The 20,583-nt window shown below is 46.4% G+C and overlaps 1 protein-coding gene across 1 annotated transcript in view; it reads left to right on the forward strand.

Annotated features, from left to right (window-relative positions):
• Window positions 1-20,583, forward strand: part of GAS6 (growth arrest specific 6) — an 83,985-nt gene that overhangs the window by 35,752 nt on the left and 27,650 nt on the right. Inside the window, exons 6-10 of the mRNA XM_065417284.1 lie at window positions 3,162-3,284; window positions 8,146-8,271; window positions 14,534-14,655; window positions 16,461-16,579; window positions 16,987-17,176. Coding sequence (XP_065273356.1) covers window positions 3,162-3,284; window positions 8,146-8,271; window positions 14,534-14,655; window positions 16,461-16,579; window positions 16,987-17,176 — 680 coding nt within the window. The remainder of the gene's footprint in view (window positions 1-3,161; window positions 3,285-8,145; window positions 8,272-14,533; window positions 14,656-16,460; window positions 16,580-16,986; window positions 17,177-20,583) is intronic.

Below are 20,583 nucleotides of genomic sequence, written 5' to 3' on the forward strand. Positions count from 1 at the left end.
CTTGTTGAGTACACTTGTAAATAGTCACTGATGCCAAATTCCAGTATTTACCCCTTCCCCATTGTCACATAATTCACAATTGCCATGGCATTGAACTTTGGTTTACGCATCGTTCAGGGTTCTCACCACCCCCTAAAAGTCCTGTGTGAAGCACATAACTGTATAAAATGACATTTAAAAAAAAAACCTAATTGTATATAGGCTTGATCCTCGATACCCTTATTTATAGAAGACCTATTCCCAAGACTATTGAAATCCCAGTGGGGATTCACGTTGACTTTATTGGGGCTACTCACATAAGAACTACTTGCTTGAATAAGGGTTTGCTGGTCCTATAAATGGGAGGTTTTCCTGAGAGGGTTTGCCATGTCCTTTATGGCATACAGAGGTTTCCCCTGCTCTCTCTGATTACTGCTTTCTGCTCCTTTCAGGCCTTTCATCAGAGCCATCACTTTTCTGGCTGCAAGGATTAATTAAGATTCATTTGAGATCATATTCTGCTAGCTCACAATCATGCTGGCCCAGGCAGCAGGAGATCTCGCAGGGGAACTGAACCTGAGCTTCCTGTAGAGCTGTGGGAATATTGTGCAGAGTGGTGGAATTATTCACAAATATTTTATTTTTAAAAGTGTGAAATTTGTTCGTGAATTTATTTGAGCATCTCTAGAGCTCAGCAACTGCAATAATGTTTTGTTTTTTACTCAATGTCTCTTCCATTGTCTTGATCATCTAGAGAGACAAGGTGGGTGAGGTAATATCTTTGATTGGACCGACTTCTGTTGGTTTCGAGCTTACACAGAGCTCTTCCTCGGGTCTGGGTAACGTACTCAGTGTCACAGCTCAGGGAACTGCCTACAACCTCATCCCACATGGACCCACCCCAGCGACCTTCTACATGCTTCTCAAGATACACAAACAAGGGACCCTGGGCAGACCCATCATGTCTGGCCACAGCACTCTTACTGAAGGAATATCTGGATTCATAAAAACCATCCTCAAACCACTCCAAAGGGCCAGCTCCCTCCAGGACACAACCAATTTCCTCCAGAAACTCTGCAACATTAGCAATCTTCCTCAGAACATCATCCTTGCCACCATGGATGTCACCTCCCTTTACCCCAATAAGCCTCTCAATGACAGCATTGCTGCTTGTCTCAGATATCTACAAGACAATGGAGAACATTCAGATATTCAGCCCAAACACATCACCAAACTCATCCATTTCATCCTCACCCATAACAACTTTACATTCAACAGCAAACACTGTTCCCAAACCATGGGAACAGCCGTGGGTACGAGGATGGCTCCCCAATATGCCAACCTCTTCATAGATCACCTTGAAAAAGAATTTCTGAACAAATGTACCACAAAACCAATGATATTCCTAAGATGCATCGATGATATTTTCATTCACCTGGACAGACAACCTAAACTCACTTATAGATTTCCACCACAACTTCAACAATCATCACCCATCCATTAAACTCTCTTTAGAACACTCCCACTGACTAGCATCAACTTTTTGGACACCACAATTAGCTTCAACAATGGAACCCTGCAGACCACTATATACAAGAAACCCACATACCCTTACAGATCCAGTAACCATCCCAAACACACCAAGAAATTTGCTTTCTGCAGCGAGGTATTCAGATACCACAGAATATGCTCTGAGGAGAAAGTCCGGGATGTACACCTTAACACACTCAAAACTGTCTTCACCAAACAAGCACACTCCACCAGATAAATAGATTGCATCATGGAATGGTCCACCTAAATACCTCGAGAGAACTGGCTTCAATACAGAGATAAAACTCCCTCTGACTGCACACCTGTAGTTGTCGCCTAGTACTCCACATTGGAACTCATACGGGGTATCATTAAAGAGTTACAACCCATATTTGATGGGATTACACCCTGAAAGAAATTTTTCTGGAACCCCCTTTTCTGGTCTTCAAACAACCCGCCCAGCCTCTCGAAGCTCCCCACAGGCCAGTACACACCAACTCAAAGTGGCACCAGACCCTGTCAGAATATATGCAAAATCTGTAGACATTTCTCCTCTGCTATGATGATCAGCACTCCCTGCAACACACCTTTCAAGGTCCATAGTTCCTACACATGCCTATCACAACGTGTGGTGTACCTCATCCAGTGTACTAAATGTGCCCATAAATATGTGGGTGAAACAAGACAGTCACTGCACTCTCAAATGAACTCTCACAGAACAATGACAAAAGACAAAAACACCATATCACCGGTGAACGAACACTTTACAGAGTGATCACTCTATATCTGACCTATCAGTCCTCATTCTCAAAGGAATCTGCACACCTGCCAAAGACAATTCTGGGAGCTTAACTTCAGAACTTTGCTAGAGACTAAAAATCATGGACTGAATAGTGACACTGGATTTATGGCTTAGTACTACAATCTGTAACCCACTAACCATCCCTCCCCCTCCTTGGCTTTTTTCCCCCTCCCTTCCTTTCCCCCCCTATGGCTGGAGGGGAGTTAACAGGCCACTTCACCTTTAATGGATCCTTGAAATATGTGTTAACTATTTATGCTGCATAGTCCATTCCACCTCGTATTTAGCTGTGACACTCTGAGTACATTTCCCAGATCCCAAGAAGAGCTCTGTGTAACTCGAAAGCTTGGCTCTCTCGCCAACAGAAATTAGTCCAGTAAAAGATATTATCTCACCCACCTTGTCTCTAATATCCTGGGACTGGCACGGCTACAACAACACTGCATTGATCATACTGTTGTTTAAATTTTGAGTATAAAGATCCCTTCCCAGATGTGGCCCAGGATGCTATATGAACATCAGGTCTGCTCCTGCAAACACATATGTGAGTTACTTTACTCATGGCGATAGTGCCATCAACTTAATTGGGACTATTCCCAGGAGTAAAGACACTCATACCTGTTTGCAGGGTTGGGCCCACAATTCAGTAGTGGTTGTGGAAGATCCTACGTGCAATAAACAAATGTGTGTGTATATTTGAGTTGGTATGAATGTTTTGAAGCTGTTTCTAAATAACAATTATTCTTCCGTCTCTTGCCTTTCTTCCCTCCTTCCTACTTCCAATCTCTTCCCTCACTTACACAATGTTGAATAGCTGAAAAGTCTAACATAACTTTTTATTGATATCTAGATATTAATGAATGCAGTGTGCAGAATGGTGGCTGTAACCAAGTCTGTCTCAACAACCCAGGCAGTTACCGCTGTTCATGCTATAGTGGTTATGCTCTTCTTAAAAACAATAAAATATGTGAAGGTAAGATCAATGTATACCTTTAATTTCAGGTTAGCTGATACATTAAAGTCAATGAGTAGCAGTTCTCAATCACTGTGGAGAACATTAGGGTATGTGTTATGTTTCTATTATTTTGGATATAAGGTAGGTGGGAGGTAAACTGTGTGAGTGGAAATGAGATAGTGGTTTGAAACCTAAGGACTCTGAGCGTCCCCTGGGTTGCTAGGAGCCAGCCTAGAATATTTGTTCGACCATAGGTGCCGACTTCCCCTCTGCCCAGTGGGTGCTCGACATCCCCCCCGGCCCCGCCCCCCCTCTTCCTGTCCCTGCCCTCGCCCCACCCCCATTCCACTCCTTCCCCAAAGTCCCCAGCCCACCTTTTCCCACACCCTTCCCGCCCCCATTCCATCCCCTTTCCCCAAGTCCCTGCCCTGCCTCTTCTCCATCTCCTCCCCTGAGTGGCCATGTCCCCGCTCTTCCCCCTCCCTCCCTCCCAGAAAGTCCTAAGCCGCCAAACAGCTGTTAGGTGGCGGGGGGGTCAGGAAGCCCTGGGAGGGAAGGGGAGGAGTGGGGACATGGCGGGCTTGGTAGGGTGGGGGGGGGGAAGACCTTGGCTGCTGGTGGATGCAGAGCACCCTGCTAATTTTTCCCTGTGGGTGCTCCAGTCCCGGAGCACCAACGGAGTCGGTGCCTATGTGTTTGACAGTCAGCAGTGGGAGGGGGATCATTGGAGGAATGAGTGGAGATTTGCTGGCTGTAGGCAGTTTGGTCCGAGCTGGCTGAGGATGTCAAGAACGGTTTCTTCAGAGACTGGTCCATCAGGGATGATAGAGGCCTGGGCTGCTGAAAGGGTGGTGGTAAGACCAGACTGGGAGAACATCAGACTTTGTGGCTTATGAAGAGGAAGGCTGAACTGGGGGGGAGGGAGGGGATGAAATTGTCCTTTCCAGGGCTGTAAAAGGACAGTGATTCAGCTGATCAGTACCGGAATTCATTCACAGATTTGAATTGTAAATAATAAATTACAGGTCTCTTAATTCAGTCCAGAGTGGAGCTGTGGTGAATGGGGATTTATGCAGTGGCCTTCAGAGAACACCTACCATAGCTATCGGGACCACTCTCCTGCTCCTGGGGACAGGGCCCTTGTAAGAAGGGAGCAGAGGGAGGGGTGTCTCAAGGTAAAATTGCCAAGTGAGAAGCTTGGTGGTAGCAGCAGTATATGAAACCAAGTTCTAGGAAACCTGGAGTTGTGACAATTACATTTTATACTGTAGGTTTACATCAAATGTTGTGTTTTAATTGTTAGGCCAAAAGAAACTCTTAATAGTTGGGTTTTTGTTTTGTTTTCCCCCCCAAGTAACTGCAGCCTATTAGGATTTTATTCAGTAGTGCAAGTTTGGAATACATGTCTAGGCATGCCAGTAGTCACACCATACTTTTCTGCAACATCATAACATAGCAGTGATTCACAGAGGATTTGTGGGTTGGGTTGTACTAAATTGGTCCAGCTGATCAGCCCTCACATCCTGACAACACTGAGAGGAAGAAGGGTTGGCAAGAAGAGTTGTTATGATTATTTCTAGTCTCATTGCATTGCAATATACGAGTCTGTTGTTTTTCTTTTCTTTTTTTGTGTTGTTTGTTAAATTTAATATTATTTTTTCTTAATCTGGGTATGTACAGCAGCTAATAAATTCAGAAGGTGAAAGTGCAAAGAATGGATCTTACAGCCTTTCTTGCATAATCTCATTTAAGATTAAATGTTGTTGAAATGCCCTGGTGAGGGCAGACAGCAATGTTACAAAGCAGTTTAGGACAGAAAGTGAAGCAGAATGTCATGTCCAGTTGAAGCTGCAGGCAGAGGTGAAAGTAAGCCAGTGTGCCCCGGTACGGCGTACCGGTGAGAGCCGGTTTGCCGTACCAGGGCGGCCCAGCTTCCCCAGGGGGCAATTTAAAGGGCCTGGGGCTCCCAGCAGGGGCTGGAGCCCCAGGCCCTTTAAATTGCCACCAGAGCCCCACTGCTGGAGCCCTGGGGTAGGGCTGCGGGGCTCTGGGAGCTATTTAAAAAGTCCGGGGCTCCCCTGCTTCTACCGCCCCAGCCCTGTAAATAGCCGCGGGAGTCCTGGGGAAGCAGCTGGGCTCCCGTGGCTATTTAAAGGACAGGGCAGCAGAGACTACTGGAGCCCCGGGCTGCTGCTGCTACCCGGGGGGGGGGGGGGGGGAAGGGGGCACTTACCTTACAGGGTGGGCTGGGGCTGGCTCTGACTCCCTCAGCCACGCCCCTTCCACCCTAGGCCCCTCCCCTTCCGGGGGCCAGAGCTGGCCCCAGTGTACTGGTAAGTCACTGGACTTACTTTCATCCGTGGCTACAGGGTGAATGTTATGTCTGCAGAATTTAACTAATCCAGATTTCAAATGTCTGTCTTTTGCATGCTGTGCCATGGGATCAAAGTGACCACAAGTGGCCAAGCCCTCAGCTCTATTTATCTCATTCAAAAGGCAAATTATGTATCAACTTTTTAATGTGCTGCCACATAATTTATTTCACAACGTTTCAGTTATCCCTGCTTATAAGAACCTTGGTTGACACACAAAGTACAGAAAATAGAGCCAGGCATATGCAGAAGCTCCAGCACAATAACTTTATCAACCAAACATAAATACAAGATACGGAAATTTCCTGCAATATTTTTGGGAGCTCTCACTGTATTAAGTTTATGTATGTAATTCCATCAGGGCGGGTGACCACAGCTCCTACAGAAACTAAGAACAGTGTGAGGTGATTAGGCAAATTCACTAAGGTTGTAACACCTCTAGAGAAGTACCACCACCTGGAGATGCTCATATACTAGTTCAGACTGGTTTCTCCAGAGACAGACAAAGAAGGACTTTCGATAAATAGCATGAGTTTAAACACACTCATGGGTACACACCTGTGGGGATTACCCCACTCCCCCACTGGGACATGAATGTTTGCTGTTTTCTGATCCAGCAAACACAGGAGTTTCTGTCAAAGGGGGGCCCCAATCCTTGGGAAGGTTTTTGGAAGGACTTTAGGCTACTGAGGCCCCATAAGACTGACGGATGACTTTTGGTTAGCTTCTAAAGAGCTATGTGGTACCTTGTGACTGCAGGCAATTTCAGCTGTTCATAGCCTTTGAAGAGGAAGCAAAGCACAAACACTGGCCTGTTTATGCAGTCTGGCTTGCTGGGGATATTGCACTGTAGGCAGGGAACTGCAGTCTGGAAAAACCCCAGTCAGGAGGGAGAGACGTGGCTATCTACCCAGTAGAGATGACTGCTGAGGAGCCCTAGAGTGGGCGACCTCGAGGCACCACAGGGGGGAATACAAGTGCAGTTGTCCTGAACTATTTCCAATGCACAAAGTAATTACGCTGTGCCCCTTTCCTGACAGGAAGAGAAACTGATCATAAAAGGAAAAATAAGTGGTGGTTTTTCAAGACAAGATCCTCAGCTGGTGTAAATTGGCATAGAGCTATGCTGATGTACATCAGCTAAAGGTCTGTCCCAAAAAGTATAGTTATAAATGGGAAGAACCCCTTTTGAAAATTACATGTAAACACTCATAGCCTGGAGATTTATCCCTGAAACAGCTGATGTTTTATATGTAGTGTCAATTGTATCTGAATGTATATTTTTATCTTTTCTTACTTTTTGCCACTCTTAGCTTTCCTTCTAAGCTTGTGCCTATAGTAATGATGTAGCTGCACTAGGGGGAAAAGGTGATTTTTCTTTTTTTTTAATCACATTTTAGCTCAGTTTAGGTAAAATCATAGTGTGCACAAGGCAGTTGTCGTTTTAACACATTAGCAGGTCGAGGTAGACAATAAGCTCTGCCCTAGTATTTACCATGACCTGCTAGCATATGTTAAAACTACAACTTTGTCCACATTAACCAGCACCTGCTGAAAAGTGGCTTATTTTCCCCCCCTCTAGACCTAAGGGGAGTATGCCTCCCTATAGCAGAACCCCCCAGTACTCTATCTGATGCCTAATTTGGTGATTAGATTATAGACATGCACTCCTTTGGGCCTAATTCACAATAGTGCAAAGGGACGCGATGAGTTGTACCCATTATTCCAGCTGTGAAGTTCGCCTTTTGTCTACAAGAAAATGTTCTGTTTAATGTAGGCTTATTAATCCAAAATGCTGACAATAGAACAAAAAAACTTGCCATTAAAGACAGATGTTTGTTTAATAATAATATATATATATATATATGCCACAGGTATCTTAAATTTAAAATGATAATATGCTTTAGGTGAAATTTGAGAGATGGTGTTTGAAAGAGATGTGGGGATTTTATAAGGTAATTGAAATTGAATTACAAATGGTTAGAGGCTGAGAATTTTTAAAAAATTACATGCAATCTATGAAACTGTATGTTAAAAAGAGAGAGCAGGGGGGAGGAGAAACCTGTGTTTGTTAAAATAATGTTTCTTTGATTTTGGGGTTTCAAATCTGTATTTGTTTCACCAAAAATAAAACTGGTCCTCCACTTCCTGACTGTGTGCTCCTTATTGTTCCACAGTTCGTAGCCCTGTCAAACTTGGCAAGTGGGTCTATTTTCTCAGTGTTTTCCCTCTGGCTCACTTTGCATTCCTCTTCCAAAGATAGCCAATGGCTTGAAGAGAAACCAACAGCTGTTCTTGGGAAGCCTGTAATCCCTTCCTGACTGGCACTGAACAGCTTTACTATTTATCAGAGCAACACTGTAGACAAATTCTCAAGGATATTAGTAAACTTCTCAATTACCTAAATAACTGAGAAGACAATTGACCACTGCCCTACTCAAAACTTGCAAACATTGAAATGATACTGATGTGAAATAGCCCTGTGTGTTTGACTGTTTGTTTTGCAGACATAGATGAATGCACAGTATCAACAGGCATCTGTGGAGAAGCTCGTTGTAAAAATTTAATAAGCTCGTATGCATGTCTGTGTGATACAGGCTACAAATACGATAACTTAAGCAAGTCTTGTCAAGGTAAGTGCATGGAAATAATGGGATTAATTCCATGGTAACATTTATGAAGTTCTGTGACGATGTAAAGCACTATGGGATTGTACAGTACATTTTATTAATCTTCCTTTGTTTTTAGTTCATCATTTAACCACTGTAGGTCAGTTGCCTTTCAGTGCCTGTGAGCAATTATGTCAGGTTTTCAGTCATCCTTGATGGCTTGAATAAGACTGTACAAACAGAATAACTGAGACTTCTTGTATTGACAGGCAGTGATCTGTTTGGGATCCAGACAAATCTGTTCATAGTGTTGTCTCCATATGTGGTGGCAGAACACTACAGAGCAGTGGTTGTTGTTTAAAAATCTCTCTTAGTATTTAGCTGCGCTAGGAATCCTATGTAAATAGGGTCGTGTACAGCTCAGTAAGTGTTCCAGGACCAGTGTTGCCTCCAGCCTTAAGCCTGAGTAGCTTAAGGATATGAATTTCACACAAGCCTTTACAGAGTGTGAGGGATTCTTTTTCTTTTTCTTTTTTTTTTTTTTTTTTTTAAATAGCTACATATATCCTTGGGCCACAAACTTAACTCCCCTTCCTCCCCTCCTCCCCCCCCCCCCCCCCCCAGATCTCTGAAGTGAATGAGAAAACGCAAAAGGAGGAAAGAAAATAATGGAGACATCTCATTAGTATTGTCAGCTCCTTGCTGTTTATTAAGGACCCAATTCTGCTGTCACTACACTGAGTAGCAATTATGCAAGTAGTCATGCTGACCACAGCTGGGCTACCAAAACAAGTAAGATCTACTCAGCGCAAGAGTACCAGAATGGGACTTATGAGGAAGCATTGTCTAGCAGAGCACAGGGCTATGAATCAGGAGACCAAGTCAGACCAGGAGTCAGGGTTCTGTTCTCAGCCTTCCCATGACTCACTATGTAACTTAGGGCAGCCAAAACTTATTTGTAAATCAAATTCCTTACCTGTAATGGGGATAATAATAGTTCTTTACCTTGGAAGGGTGTTGAGGGATAATTACTGAGGGTATGTCTACACTACGAAATTAGGTCGAATTAATAGAAGCCGGTTTTATAGAAATCGGTTGTATACAGCCGATTGTGTGTGTCCCCACATAAAATGCTCTAAGTGCTCTAGTCGGCGGACCGCGTCCACAGTACCGAGGCTAGCGTCTACTTCCGGAGCATTGCACTATGGGTAGCTATCCCACAGTTTCCGCAGTCTCCGCCGCCCATTGGAATTCTGGGTTGAGATCCCAATGCCCGAATGATGCAAAACAGTGCCGCGGGGGGTTCTGGGTACATGTCGTCAGGCCCCTCCCCCTCCGTCAGAGCAACGCAGACAATAGATTCGCGCCTTTTTACCTGGGTTACCTGTGCAGACAACATACCACGGCAAGCATGGAGCCCGCTCAGCTCAGCTCACGGTCACCATATGTCATCTGGGTGCCGGCAGACGTGGGACTGCATTGCTACACAGCAGCAGCAGCTAACTGCCTTTTGGCGGTAGACGGTGCAGCATGACTGGTAGCCTTCATCGGCGATCTGGGTGCTGGCAGCCGTGGGGCTGGCAGCCGTAGGGCTGCATTGCACCAGCCCTTGCCTTTTGCCTTTTGGCAGTAGATGGTTTATTACGACTGGTAACCGTCATCGTCGTACAGCAGTGGCTGGAACTCCGTATGTCCCCCAGTCCCCCATCCCCCCAGTCATATTCTGCTGCCTTCACAATGACGATGATGGCTATCAGTCGTAGTATGCCATTTTCTGCCAAGCGCCCATCGCACATTAGCAGAGTCTTCCCTGAGCAGCAGATCGTGCAATAGGCCTGAAGGCCATCGTCATCATACAGGAAAAATGTGGTTATAACTGCCAAGCGCCCAGTATTTGCTGCCAAGCACCCAGAAGATGCCGAGGGCTATCAGTCATGCTGCACCGTCGTCTTAAGATGTAAAAAATAGATTTGTTCTGTATTCATTTGCTTCCCCCTCCCTCCGTCAAATCAACGGCCTGCTAAACCCAGGCTTTTGAGTTCAATCTTTGGGGGGGGCCATTCTGTGTGACAGTTGTTTGTGTTTCTCCCTGATGCACAGCCACCTTTGTTGATTTTAATTCCCTGTACCTGTACGCCATGTCGTCACTCGCCCCTCCCTCCCTCCCTCCCTCCCCTGGTCCGTCAGATACTAGTTTCGCGCCTTTTTTCAGACCAGACGCCATAGCTAGCACTGGGATCATGGAGCCCGCTCAGATCACCGCGGCAATTATGAGCACTATGAACACCACGCGCATTGTCCTGGAGTATATGCAGAGCCAGGACATGCCAAAGCAAAACCAGGACCAGCCGAGGAGGCGATTGCAGCGCGGCCACGAGAGTGATGAGGAAATTGACATGGACATAGACCTCTCACAAGGCACAGGCCCCAGCAATGTGGAAATCATGGTGTTCCTGGGGCAGGTTCATGCCGTGGAACGCCGATTCTGGGCCCGGGAAACAAGCACAGACTGGTGGGACCGCATCGTGCTGCAGGTGTGGGACGATTCCCAGTGGCTGCGAAACTTTCGCATGCGTAAGGGCACTTTCATGGAACTTTGTGACTTGCTTTCCCCTGCCCTGAAGCGCCAGAATACCAGGATGAGAGCAGCCCTCACAGTTGAGAAGCGAGTGGCGATAGCCCTGTGGAAGCTTGCAACGCCAGACAGCTACCGGTCAGTCGGGAATCAATTTAGAGTGGGCAAATCTACTGTGGGGGCTGCTGTGATCCAAGTTGCCAGGGCAATGAAAGACCTTGTGATATCAAGGGTAGTGACTCTGGGAAACGTGCAGGCCATAGTGGATGGCTTTGCTGCAATGGGATTCCCAAACTGTGGTGGGGCGATAGACGGAACCCATATCCCTATCTTGTCACCGGAGCACCAAGCCACCGAGTACATAAACCGCAAGGGGTACTTTTCAATGCTGCTGCAAGCCCTGGTGGATCACAAGGGACGTTTCACCAACATCAACGTGGGCTGGCCGGGAAGGGTACATGATGCTCGCGTCTTCAGGCACTCTGCTCTGTTTCGAAAGCTGGAGGAAGGGACTTTCTTCCCGGACCAGAAAATAACCGTTGGGGATGTTGAAATGCCTATCGTGATCCTTGGGGACCCAGCCTACCCCTTAATGCCATGGCTCATGAAGCCGTACACAGGCAGCCTGGACAGGAGTCAGGACCTGTTCAACTACAGGCTGAGCAAGTGCCGAATGGTGGTGGAATGTGCATTTGGACGTTTAAAAGCGCGCTGGCACAGCTTACTGACTCGCTCAGACCTTAGCGAAAAGAATATCCCCATTGTTATTGCTGCTTGCTGTGTGCTCCACAATATCTGTGAGAGTAAGGGGGAGACATTTATGGCGGGGTGGGAGGTTGAGGCAAATCGCCTGGCCGCTGATTACGCGCACCAGACACCAGGGCGGTTAGAGGAGCACAGCAGGGCGCGGTGCGCATCAGAGAAGCTTTGAAAACGAGTTTTGTGACTGGCCAGGCTACGGTGTGAAACTTCTGTTTGTTTCTCCTTGATGAACCCTCCGCCCCCTCCCCCCCACCCGGTTCACTCTTCTTCCCTGTAAGCCAACCACCCCACCCTCCCCTACCCTCCCCCCTTCGAGCACCACTTGCAGAGGCAATAAAGTCATTGTTACTTCACATTCATGCATTCTTTATTAATTCATCCCACAACTAGGGGGATAATTGCAAAGGTAGCCCGGGATGGGTGGGGGAGGAGGGAAGGAAAAGGACACACTGCAATTTAAAACTTTATCTCTTATTGAAGGCAAGCCTTCTGATGCTAGGGCAATCATCTGGGGTGGAGTGACTGGGTGGCCGGAGGCCCCCCCACCGTGTTCTTGGGCGTCTGGGTGAGGAGGCTATGGAACTTGGGGAGGAGGGCTGTTGGTTACACAGGGGCTGTAGCGGCGGTCTCTGCTCCTGCTGCCTTTCCTGCAGCTCAACCATACGCTGGAGCATATCAGTTTGATGCTCCAACAGCCGGAGCATCGACTCTTGCCTTCTGTCTGCAAGCTGACGCCACCTATCATCTTCAGCCCGCAACTTGCTCTGTTCATCCCGCGATTCAGCACGCCACCTCTCCTCTCGTTCATATTGTGCTTTTCTGTAATCAGTCATTGACTGCCTCCACGCATTCTGCTGTGCTCTGTCAGCATGGGAGGACATCTGTAGTTCTGTAAACATGTCATCACGCATCCTACGCTTTCTCTTTCTAATCTTCACTAGCCTCTGTGAAGGAGAAACATTTGCAGCTGGTGGAGGAGAAGGGAGAGGTGGTTAAAAAAGACACATTTTAGAGAACAATGGGTACACTCTTTCACGTTAAATTTTGCTGTTCACATTACACAGCACATGTGCTTTTGTTACAAGGTCGCATTTTTCCTCTTATATTGAGGGCCTGCCGGTTTGGTGTGAGAGATCACTCACGCAGTGCCAGGCCACAGATTTCAGCTTGCAGGCAGCCATGGTAAGACACAGTCTTTTGGCTTTTTTAACCTTCTTAACATGTGGGAATGGTTTCAAACAGTAGTGCTCTCATTTCTCATACCAAGCACCCGTTGGGTTGGCCATTTAAAATGGGTTTGCAATGTAAAAGGAGGGGCTGCGGTTTCAGGGTTAACATGCAGCACAAACCCAACTAACTCCCCTCCCCCACACACCCAATTCTCTGGGATGATCACTTCACCCCTCCCCCCCCCACCGCGTGGCTAACAGCGGGGAACATTTCTGTTCAGCCGAGCAGGAACAGGCACCTCTGAATGTCCCCTTAATAAAATCACCCCATTTCAACCAGGTGACCGTGAATGATATCACTCTCCTGAGGATAACAAAGAGAGATAAGGAATGGATGTTGTCTGCATGCCAGCAAACACCGGGACCATACGCTGCCATGCTTTGTTATGCAATGATTCCAGACTACGTGCTACTGGCCTGGCGTGGTAAAGTGTCCTACCATGGCGGACGGGATAAGGCAGCCCTCCCCAGAAACCTTTTGCAAAGGCTTTGGGAGTACATGAAGGGGAGCTTTCTGGAGATGTCCCTGGAGGATTTCCGCTCCATCCCCATACACGTTAACAGACTTTTCCAGTAGCTGTACTGGCCGCGATTGCCAGGGCAAATTAATCATTAATCATTAAACACGCTTTTAAACCATGTGTAATATTTACAAAGGTACACTCACCAGAGGTCCCCTGTGTGCCCTCAGGGTATTTGGTGAGTTCGGGGGTTACTGGTTCTAGGTCCAGGGTGACAAACATATCCTGGCTGTTGGGGAAACCGGTTTCTCTGCTTCCTTGCGGCTGTGAGCTATCTACATTTTCTCCATCCTCCTCTTCCGAACCCTCTTCCCTGTGTGTTTCTCCAGTGAGGGAGTCATAGCACACGGTTGGGGTAGTGGTGGCTGCACCCCCTAGAATGGCATGCAGCTCCGCGTAGAAGCGGCATGTTTGTGGCTCAGCCCCGGACCTTCCGTTTGCTTCTCTGGCTTTGTGGTAGGCTTGCCTTAGCTCCTTAATTTTCACGCGGCATTGCTGTGCGTCCCTGTTATGGCCTCTGTCCTTCATGGCCTTGGAGACCTTTTCTAATATTTTGCCATTTCGTTTACTGCTTCGGAGTTCAGCCAGCACTGATTCATCTCCCCATATGGCGAGCAGATCCCGTACCTCCCGTTCTGTCCATGCTGGAGCTCTTTTGCGATCCTGGGACTCCATCACGGTTACCTGTGCTGATGAGCTCTGCGTGGTCACCTGTGCTCTCCACGCTGAGCAAACAGGAAATGAAATTCAAACGTTCGCGGGGCTTTTCCTGTCTACCTGGCCAGTGCATCTGAGTTGAGAGTGCTGTCCAGAGCGGTCACAATGAAGCACTGTGGGATAGCTCCCGGAGGCCAATACCGTCGAATTCCGTCCACACTACCCCAATTCCGACCCCCTAAGGCCGATTTTATCGCTAATCCCCTCGTCGGAGGTGGAGTAAAGAAACCGGTTTAAAGGGCCCTTTAAGTCGAAAGAAAGGGCTTTGTCGTGTGAACATGTCCAGGCTTAATTCGATTTAACGCGGCTAAAGTCGACCTAAACTCGTAGTGTAGACCAGGCCTGAGTGTTAAGCACTTTGAGATCATCAAATTAAGAGCACTATAGAAGGGGAAAAATATTATCGGTTTGTAGACCATTTGCTTAAAAAATTAATCAGTATTTTTCATTGTTCCCCCTTTCCCTTTGCTGGTGGTGTATAGATGTGAATGAATGTGAAGAGAAACTCTGTGAGCAAACCTGTGTCAATTCACCAGGGAGTTACACCTGTCACTGTGATGGCAAAGGGAGAGTTAAGCTTTCCCAGGACATGAACACTTGTGAGGTATGTTATCTTTCATTTCAGTAACTGAAAAACAAAAAGCTTTGAAATAATTATGCTTGGATTAAATAACTCAGAGGGGTGAGTCTAGCTGTCCAAGTTTACTTGAGTTGGGTAGTAGATACCATAAGACAGGGGTGGGCAAACTTTTTGGCCCGAGGGCCACATTGGGGTTGCGAAACTGTATGGAGGGCCGGGTAGGGAAGGCTGTGCCTCCCCAAACAGCCTGGCCCCCGCCCCCTATCTGCCCCCTCCCATTTCCTGCCCCCGACTGCCCCCCTCAGAACCTCCGACCCATCCAACCCTCCTCCCCCACACCTTGTCCCCTGACCGCCCCCTCTCGGGACCCCTGTCCCTAACCGCCCCCCCTGGACCCCACCCTCTATCCAACCCCCCCTTCTCCCTGTCCCCTGACTGCCCCAACCCCTATCCACACCACTGCCCCCTGACTGCCCCTCCGGGACTCCCACGCCTATCCAACTGCTCCCTGTCCCCTGACTGCCCCCCTCAGAACCTCTGACCCATCTAACCCCCCCTGCTCCTTGTCCCCTGACCGCCCCCTCCCGGGACCCCTCGCCCCTGACCACCCCCCCAGGACCCCACCCCCATCCAACCCCCCCCCCCTGCGCCCTGTCCCCTGATTGCCCCATCCAACCGCCCCCACTCCCTGTCCCCTGACCACCTCCCAGGGATCCACTGCCCCTTATCTAACCCCCTGCTTCCCGCCCCCTTACCATGCCGCTCGGAGCGGCAGGATGGGGAGCTGTGCCGCCCGGCTGGAGCCAGCCGCGCGGCGGAGTGGCTGCGGGGGAGGCGGGGACAGCAGGGGGAGGGGCAGGAGGCTCAAAGGCCAGGCAGGACGGTCCCGCAGGCTGTAGTTTGCCCACCTCTGCCATAAGAGGCCAGTGTCCTGTCTGCTCCACCCACCTAGGAAAGGGGTCTTGTTAGGGTGATGAGGGAATAGCTTATTCAAGACTTATCTTCCTAGGATCCCACTGACTAAGCATCTGTTGCCCCATTCCACAAAGAGGATGGCAGTGGAAGCATTGTGCGTCCTCTACTTAGCTGTAATTTACATCTGTTAGCATATGCTTTTCTGAATTAGACCCGCTGAGGACGGTGTAGAAATCTAATGGCATGGCCTAAGTTACAGGGTAGTGCTTTCACTTTTTGTTGCGTGCCACGATCCCTTTATGATTTTTCCCTTTGGCTGAGGCAGGCAGGAGTCTCTGATACTTTGTGTGAATGCAAAAGGCATCCATTAGTAAGTTTTTTTTATAGTGGACTTTTTTCTGAGGATGTGGGATTACAATGGAAATTGTTCTTTAATGTGTAAATATAATTTTTTTTTTTTTTTTGCTATAGAAAAATATGCTCTCAGGGGAAGCAGGGGGAAATGAACTTTGAGTGTCCTCATTACTAAAATTACAGTACTGTAGTCTTAGAGCTTGGGGGGGAGGGATAGCTCAGTGGTTTGAGCACTGGCCTGCTAAACCCAGGTTTGTGAGTTCAATCCTTGAGGGGGCCACTTGGGGATCTGGGGCAAAATCAGTACTTGGTCCTGCTAGTGAAGGCAGGGGGCTGGACTCGATGACCTTTCAAGGTCCCTTCCAGTTCTAGGAGATGGGATATATCCATTAATTATTATTATTATTATCAACAGTTGTTGTATAATAATTGATCAACAACTGTATCCATGTCATGAGTGTCTGAGATTTGAAAATAGCAAAGGAAATTCCATTTGATTGTCGTCTTCTTTCATTAATGTATGAGCAAATAATTAGTCTACAAATATGTTTCGATTATAGGATATTATACCTTGTGTGTCTTTTGCTGTTGCGAAAAGTGTTAAATCTCTGTACCTGGGAAGAATGTTCAGTGGTACACCTATTATCAGACTACGCTTTAAAAGGAAACAGCCCACAAGGTGAGAGTGCTTTTAGAACTGCAGCTGAACGTTGTGTGTCACTTCAGTACATGTATTGAATTAAAAAGCCACTTGAAACTAAAATTATTATTATTTGTATGTATTATGGTACACTTGGGAACCCTGATCAAGGATCAGACCCCTGTTATGCAAAGCACTGTACAGACAAGTAACCAAGAAGGGAATCCTTGCTCCAGAGAATTTGATAATCTCTGAAATATGACAGTGTGTTCTCTACTACTGTTTTCATAATAATATATCCTCCACCTAGTTTAGTCTTTTAGAAATTAATTAAAAGCTAATACTTGGTTCTTAACTGTCTGAACTGATGCTCTCTGTATGGAAAGCACACAGTGGTTTTTTGAATTCTGCATAACTAATTTGTTTCTTGACACCCATGTGGTCAGACTTGTGGCTGAATTCGACTTTAGAACCTTTGATCCTGAAGGTATCCTTTTCTTTGCTGGAGGCCATCAAGACAGCACATGGATAGTCTTAGCTTTGCGCAACGGACGGTTAGAATTGCAGTTGAAGTACAATGGAATAGGCCGTGTGACCAGCAGTGGGCCAGTTATCAACCATGGCATGTGGCAAACAGTGAGTATAAGCTGCTTGTTTCATGGATGTTACTGTCACATTGTTTGATTCTTGGGCTGCATCTAAAATCTGTTCTCCAAATCCCATCTCAAATATCATGCCAAATGTTCTACCAAATATAGAGACACCTGCCCACAGGTCTCCCCTCCGTCTCTCCACATGGTGAATAGCAGCTGGGAGGAGCCTTCACAGCACTGCCTCTTGACTTTATCATTCACTCAGCTCTGAAACTTGTACTTTGGATATTCCCCCCCTTCATTTTCTCATTCCCCTTGGTTGCTGGCTTCCCTTGCATCCCATCCCTCTTACCACTGCAGCGCTTCAGCAGTTCATCTTCATGTTCCCTGCCCATCCTGCTTCTCACACCCTTCCCAAATCCTTTCCCCTTTTTACTTTCCTTCCCCTTATTTCCCATCTTTGCCCCCGGGTCTCAACTCCAACAGTCCCTTTTCCCCCTACTGCTTAAAACCCTACGTGTCCTCTTCCCCCCCAAAATCCTTATTTTACATTTATGAAACCTAAATAAAACATATATATGGGACCCTTCCACACGGACCAGCTGCAGGCATCTAATTGCAGAATAAATCCATACCCTAAGGCCCTTATCCAATATCATTAAAGTCAATGGGTGCTTTGCCATGGGCTTCAGTGGGTGCAAAATCAAGCCCTGAGTTTGTACAGTGCCTAGCCCAGTGGGGTCTCAATCCTGACTGGAGTTTTCAAGTGGTAGTGTAATACTGATAATAATAGTCTTTCTATTTCCCCTTCAGCAGACGAAGGGACAGAGAACAGTTTATAAACAAGCAGTATCAGAGACAAGTGAATGTTTTACCTCTTGGAGGATAGTTTCCTCTTGTATAGATGTTAAGACATTGTCAAGTTTGTTAGGCTAAAATTTCTACAGTACCTGCCTTGGTAGATGCTCTTACTCTGGCAATGATCTGCTAAAAATATATGGAAGGATAGACCAATGTTAAAAACTGGTGTCTTAAACCAAAGAAGTTATTTACGCATGATACAAAATAAAGTGGCATGTGAATTTGTGGTGGCAGAGAATACATGCGCCCCTCTGTTTTGCAATTCAAAGAAAAATGGGCATTTTGTGCTGTTTTTAATGGTTATTACAAGCATTGGGAAAAATCAGTTTAAAAAAAATCACCAAAATGCACTGCTGATTGTTAGGGCTGAAGGTTAAACAGTTGTCAACGTAGCTTATTTTTTGGCTTTCTAACTAGAACTGGATGAAGAGCTGATTTTTTTTGTTCATTGGCAGTTCTGAAAAATTGGGGGGAAAATTGGTTTGGTTTGAACTAGAACTATACATTCAAAAAAAAAATATGGCAAATCAAAGAAATTGACAAATATTTCAGTTCAGGTCAAACAGAATGTTTTGTTCTTCTGTAACCTTTGGGCACTCACCTGCGATGTGGGAGACTTAGGTTCACCTTTCCCCTTTGCCTAATGGGGAGAAGAGATTAAAACTTGGCTTTCCCACCTCTCCAGAAGAGTTCCTTAGCCGTTGGGCTGTGGAGTATTCTAGGGCAAGGCACTCTCAATCTCTGCTGTTGAACCTGTTCCACGATGTATAACTAAATAGTAATTGGAGCAGGGACTTGAACTTTAGTGAGGTTTCTGAGTACTAGGTCTAAGCTCTTTTGGTGTGGGGCTCTGTCTCTCCTTTTGAAGCTGTTCTACTTTTTGTTTAAAAGAATTGAATAGTGGTTGGGCCAGAAAGAGAGAGAGAGAGAGACTGCTGATTTTTTATTATTATTATTATTATTTGGTTTGACTGAAGCAATAGGTTGAAAACAACACAAATTTGCAAATAGTTTTTATTGACTCAGAAACTGCATCTTTTGGTGAATAAAGTATTTGTCCAAAAAAATTGCCTAGCTCTATTGCTAACCCCCCTCAGTGCCTTTTAATCTGTTTGAGCCTGTCTGCTCACTTTCTAGTAAAGAACAGACTGGGTGGCTGTGTGTATGAATGGACCACCCAATTACAATACAAACCTCCTTTCCTTTGTGATGATATTTAATAGGAGCACTTCACAATTAGCATTTTCCATCTAAAGATCTCAACGCATGTTACAGCCATTAGCTAGTTAACCCTTACAGCACTCCCAGTAGGTAGGAGTGGCATTTCACCTTTGTGGTGGAATGCAGCCAGTATTTATTGAGTCCAGGCACATTTTAGGGCCAGATGCGAGGAATACCACATCCATTGAAACTGCAAGGTGGGGAGGGATGTTAGGTGGGCAGAATGTAATTGCCTAAATTGGAATCTGTGAAGGGCGCTGGGATTAGCAGTTCTTCTCTTTTGAAAGTTTCCACAGGCTTTTTAATGACTATGGGTGGCTGGGGAGGTGGGTTTTTTTGTTTGTTTTTTGTTTTTTTAAACATTTAAAAAAATTCTTTTAATGAGAGTTTACTACTTATAAAAGATCCTGTATTGACAGCCCTGGAGCTTGTAGTTCTCTATCCTTAGAGGAAGCACAACATAGGCATGGGTATAGCAATTTTTCCTTAGTGCCATGCAATCCTCTCATGGAGAGGCGATCTCTATGGGTGAGAGGATAGTTCAGCCTCCTTTCCTAGGCTCTCAATGAGGTTACAGACATTCCCCGGGTTATGCAAACCCGACTTACACAAATCTGCACTTACGGAAAAAGTTCCATAAGATAGAAAGTTTTTTGTTTGGTTGGTTGATTGGGTTTTTTGCGTAATGGCTGGGTATACGTTCCCGACTTACACAAAATTCGAGTTACGTAAGGCATTCCGGAACGGAACGCTTGTGTAAGTCGGGGAGTGTCTGTACTGCCAGCAAGGGTGCTAACTGGTGCTAAATACTGTGGTGACTTTTTTGTGCATACGGTACACTAGTCCTTTGGGAAACAGACTGAGACAACCGTACTCCTGACACATACAATAGGGCACTGTAGGCTCAGGTCTCAGTAGTGGCCACAGACCGTGAGCCTATAGTAACTTTTGTTACTAGGATGCCCATCACCCAGGAATGCTGGAACAATTTGTATAGTGGGGGTGCTGAGAGCTATTGAACCAAACTGTAAGTCCTGGACGTAATGGAAATCCCTTCAAGACAGGGGATGCGGCAGCACCTCCCGCACTCCCAGTTTCAGCACCTATGCATCGCCCTTCCCTACCCAGAGAGTTACTATGGTTCTACTGCAAATAGGATCCTCCGTGGCCATGGCGGGTGGGGCTGTTAGGTAAATGTTTACAATGACTTTGTAAAGTAGATATTAGCCAGTTTGAATGTGTACAAATCAGTGGTCCTGGGTGACATACATCCTAGGATGTGTTAAAGGGATTAGCCAATAGATGTACCAAACCGCTGACAATTGATATTGAAAAGTCATAAAAAACTAAGGGAAATATTGAAGGGTT

Source organism: Emys orbicularis, chromosome 1 (assembly GCF_028017835.1).
Source record: "Emys orbicularis isolate rEmyOrb1 chromosome 1, rEmyOrb1.hap1, whole genome shotgun sequence".
Taxonomy (NCBI): Eukaryota; Metazoa; Chordata; order Testudines; family Emydidae; genus Emys; species Emys orbicularis.